At 36.2% G+C, this 4,258-nt stretch overlaps 1 protein-coding gene across 1 annotated transcript; it reads left to right on the top strand.

The window, feature by feature from the left end:
• Positions 1–538: 538 nt before the first annotated feature.
• On the top strand, positions 539–3,017 carry LOC104245211 (uncharacterized oxidoreductase At4g09670). The gene is made up of 2 exons (XM_009800785.2): positions 539–1,117; positions 2,224–3,017. Exons 1-2 carry the CDS (start codon positions 656–658, stop codon positions 2,842–2,844), a joined length of 1,083 nt encoding a protein of 360 aa, XP_009799087.1. The 5' UTR covers positions 539–655; the 3' UTR covers positions 2,845–3,017.
• The last annotated feature ends 1,241 nt before the right edge of the window (positions 3,018–4,258 follow it).

Here is a 4,258-nt window from a genome sequence, read left to right on the forward strand (position 1 = left end):
GTTAAAAATTTCATTTTCCAACTCATTTTTTAATGGATAATATGGGGGAATAACTGTTTTCTTTTAACCATTTTGCCACCTCTAAGAGAGACCATATCATATACTCCCTCCAGTTCAATGTAGATGCGATAATTTGATTTGGTACAAACTATAGGAAAGAAAAGAAGACTTTTGAAATATGTAGTCCTAAATGCTTGAGGGGTAAAAGCTTTGTGAAGCTATAATATTTGTGTGACTATAAAAACTTTTCATTAAGGGTAAATTGAATAAAATAAAAAATTTAAAGTTAAATTATTTCTAAATATAGAAATGTGCTATTTTTTTTGGAAATAACTAATAAGGAAAGTGCGTCATTTAAATTGAAACGGAGAAAATAATACTTCCTTATTTATGTAATTCTAATTTATTTATTCCCTGAAAATAGTAATTATAATTCATCTACTAGCCCTATTATTTTCCTTTCGAGCATTTTCATTAATGCTCAATACTTTTCCATAAAGGATAACCATCTCCCTTCACCTTTACTTAATTGTGGAATGTTATCGAAATGACCGTGTAATACGTGGTATTTAATACGTGACGGGGATAATTTTGGCCCTATAAATTCTTGGCTATTCACTAAGCAACAGTCGGTCAACGAGTTCACTCAAAGAAAATGGCAAACTCCACCATAAGATTTGGAATATTGGGCTGTGCGGATATCGCACGAAAGGTGTCACGCGCTATACTCCTTTCACAAAACGCCACGCTCTACGCCGTCGGCAGCCGTTCAATCGAGAAGGCCCGAAAATTCGCCGCCGAAAACGGTTTTCCGTCGACGGCGAAGGTGTACGGCAGCTATGAAGAAGTGCTCGACGACCCGAATGTGGATGCAGTTTATGTGCCTCTTCCCACAAGTCTGCATATCAAATGGGCCGTTCTTGTAGCCCAGAAGAAGAAGCATTTGTTGTGTGAAAAGCCTGTCGGGTTAAATGTTAAGGAAGTGGATGTAATATTGGAGGCGTGTGAATCTAATGGGGTGCAGTTTATGGATGGTACTATGTGGATGCATCATCCTCGTACTGCTAAGATGAGAGAATTTCTTTCTGATCCACAGCAATTTGGTGAACTCAAAACGGTATGTATTGCTGATGATTTATTCTTTAGTTCAAATTCTGGGGATTTTTAATGCTATTTTTGTTATCTCATGGAGTCATGGTAAAGTCGGATTTTGGTCAACCCCATCCCCAAAAGAAAAAGAAAGAAAGAAAAGAGATCACTTTATCAGAATATCTATTGCTATTTCTTTCTTATACAGGGCTGCTAATTGTTTCTGGAGAGCTTATAGTATGGTTAAAGGTGTTTGTATCAATTCAATAAATATTTAACATGTAAACTAATGTCTATCAGCGATAGTGCATTTGGTTGCAGTACTTATTTTTTAACCCAAAAAATGACTGTTCATGACCCCGTCCCCACCGGCATATATAATTTCAGAATTATATGGCATATATAATCCGTCCCCACTGTTCATGACCCAAACTATTAGATTCTCGTGGGGCGGAAGGTTACCTTATGGAGACATGCTTTTTAATTCCATCTATAATTTCAGAATTTTGTTGCATGTGACACACTGGTTATCCAATAGAGTGAACTGTATACACATTATTGATAGACTTGACCCTAACAGATGTAGGCTTTAGTTGAATGTTGGTGCTTTTGTTATACAAACCTTTCATGGTAGTTCCACGTCTGTAGTTTTATTGTGATTAACTTTAAGCAATGTTTTGCAGATCATTAGGTTGCCTGTTCTGCTACAAGGGCCTCTATGTTCCTTTGAGTAGGATTTCATAACGGGTTTGAGTTACTTATTGTGAAACTTCCTTTTATCGATCTTGATTCGCGTATAGTTTCCTGAACTGTAGGTTTTGATAACGGGTATGAGTTAGTTATTGTGAAACTTCCTTTTATCGATCTTGATTCGCGTATAGTTTCCGGAACTATGGACCTAGTTGCACAAGAGAGGCCTCACTTGTACTAGCTTGTTTGTGCCAGAATCAGATCTATTTATTATCTTATTGTGTTGACATTCTTTTGCAATGTTCTATAAGTATTCTTCTTGCTCTCTGGCCTCTGCTTTCACTTATACAACTACATGCCCTTCTGCTGGATTCAGTGCTATGAATTTCATTATATCTGCTAATATTAGTAGACCTGAAGTTGATAATCTAATGAGCTCTGCAGGTAAACACTTGTTTCACATTTGCTGCTGATCAGAACTTCCTTGAGAATGACATTCGAGTGAAGCCAGATCTTGATGCTCTTGGTGCTATTGGTGATGTTGGGTGGTATTGCATTAGGGGAATTCTGTGGGCTGCTGACTTTGAGCTTCCCAAATCAGTAATTGCTTTACGCAACCCTGTGTTCAACAAGACGGGGGTTATTATATCGTGCGGTGCTTCTTTATCGTGGGAAGATGGGAAAGTGGCAAGTTTTCATTGCTCTTTCCTATCCAACTTGACAATGGATTTAACTGCCGTTGGAACGAAGGGCACGTTGCACATTCATGACTTTGTCATCCCTTTTGAGGAAAAGAAAGCTTCATTTGTCTCAGCAGTAGAATCTGGATTTAAAGAACTTGTTACAGGGTGGGAGCCAGAACCTAGCGAGCACACGGTCATGACTGACATTCCCCAGGAAGCTCTCATGGTGAAAGAATTCTCTAGGCTGGTTGCAAGTATTAAAAATGAAGGCTCAAAACCTGAGAAGAAGTGGCCAACTCTTAGTAGGAAGACAACTCTGGTGTTGGATGCTGTCAAGACTTCGATCGAAAAAGGTTTCGAAGCTGTGGAGATTATAAGTTGATGACTAGGTATTGTTGGATTCCTCTATGAATCGATGCCACGCTTTAAATTTGCAGTCTAGCTGGTTTGGTTTACAAGTGTGATTGTATCTGGTTTGAGCATCCTTGTATGACTGCATCCAATAAACTTCGCGAACATCGATTATGAACATGATCAGTATGTTTAACGTTAGAACCTTGGTTTACAATTTACATCATGTCATGTGATCTATTAAAGACTATAAAAACTAAAGTAAGTGGTGAAGGTAAGTGACCGTATCTCATTATAATAAACATCAGACAACAATCCAATTGAATTAGATAACAATATTGAAGAAAGCTGGCAAAGAACCATCTCCGTTTACCTTCCTGTTATGCTATAATCTCTATCTTCACCACTCTAGCTGCAGGTGGTCAAGGGGGAGGATAGCAAAGTCTAGGAGGAGCATCTTTTCAACCAAAGGACTGCTTGCCTCTGTTTCTACAACTTTCAACTAGTTTGGAGAAGTTTCCTTGAAGAAAGAGAAAGGTGTTTGATTATATTGTTGTACATAAGAAAGAAAATTTCATTTGAATGACCAACAATAAGGAGCGGATGCAGTAAAATTTAAGGGAACAATTAGATATGAAGAGTTAAAAAATATATGCTGCGAGTAGGTCTTTTTACTCCGCTATTAACTGTACCAACTAGAGATGTGGTGGACAGATTAAATTTTCACACCCTGAATGAGAGATCTTAAGTTCAAAATTTCTTGATATAAAATACTTTATTTTTTCAATAATCTAATAAATACGAATCTAGTTACTCTCTCAGTTTCATATTAAATGAGGTACTTTCCTTTTTAGTCTGTTTCAAAACAATGACACATTCCTAAATTTGGAAATAATTCAACTTTAAACTCTTTCATTTTACTCATTTACCCTTAATGAAAAGCTTTTATAGCCACACAAATGTCATGGCCCCACAAACTTTTTACTCCTTAAGCTTTTAAGACCACAAGTTTCAAAAGTCTTTTTTTTTTTTTAAACTCCGTGCTGAGTCAAACTATCTCATATAATATGAAACGGAGGGAGTATTAAATTTTGGATACCGAATAACTAACCAAAAAAACAAAGAAAACGGGACTTCTTTGGTCCCGTCTCATGTGGCAACGTCAAGCAGGAGGCATTTGCTATCAAGGTTATACGTCGTATAAGTATATCTAGAGCAAATAGAACTCCTTTTCATTTTATGTGTACACATTAATTAAGGAGTTGAAACATTTTTCTATTGTATGCTTTTTGCACATATTTTGCACCAATTTTTAATTATTTTATCTCAATTTATATTACAAAATTTAAGAAAGGACTACTGGTACTTGCTGTAATTTTTTTTATAGATATTTGTATAACTATAAAATTAATTTTAAAATTAAAATTATATATATATTGTATGAC

Source organism: Nicotiana sylvestris, chromosome 10 (assembly GCF_000393655.2).
Source record: "Nicotiana sylvestris chromosome 10, ASM39365v2, whole genome shotgun sequence".
Taxonomy (NCBI): Eukaryota; Viridiplantae; Streptophyta; class Magnoliopsida; order Solanales; family Solanaceae; genus Nicotiana; species Nicotiana sylvestris.

Bases quoted from the DNA above. Each gene is read 5' to 3' on its own strand.
- LOC104245211 (XM_009800785.2), top strand. From the start codon at position 656: ATGGCAAACTCCACCATAAGATTTGGAATATTGGGCTGTGCGGATATC. The intron at 1,118-2,223 runs GTATGTATTGCT...TGAGCTCTGCAG, and splicing joins AATTTGGTGAACTCAAAACG to GTAAACACTTGTTTCACATT.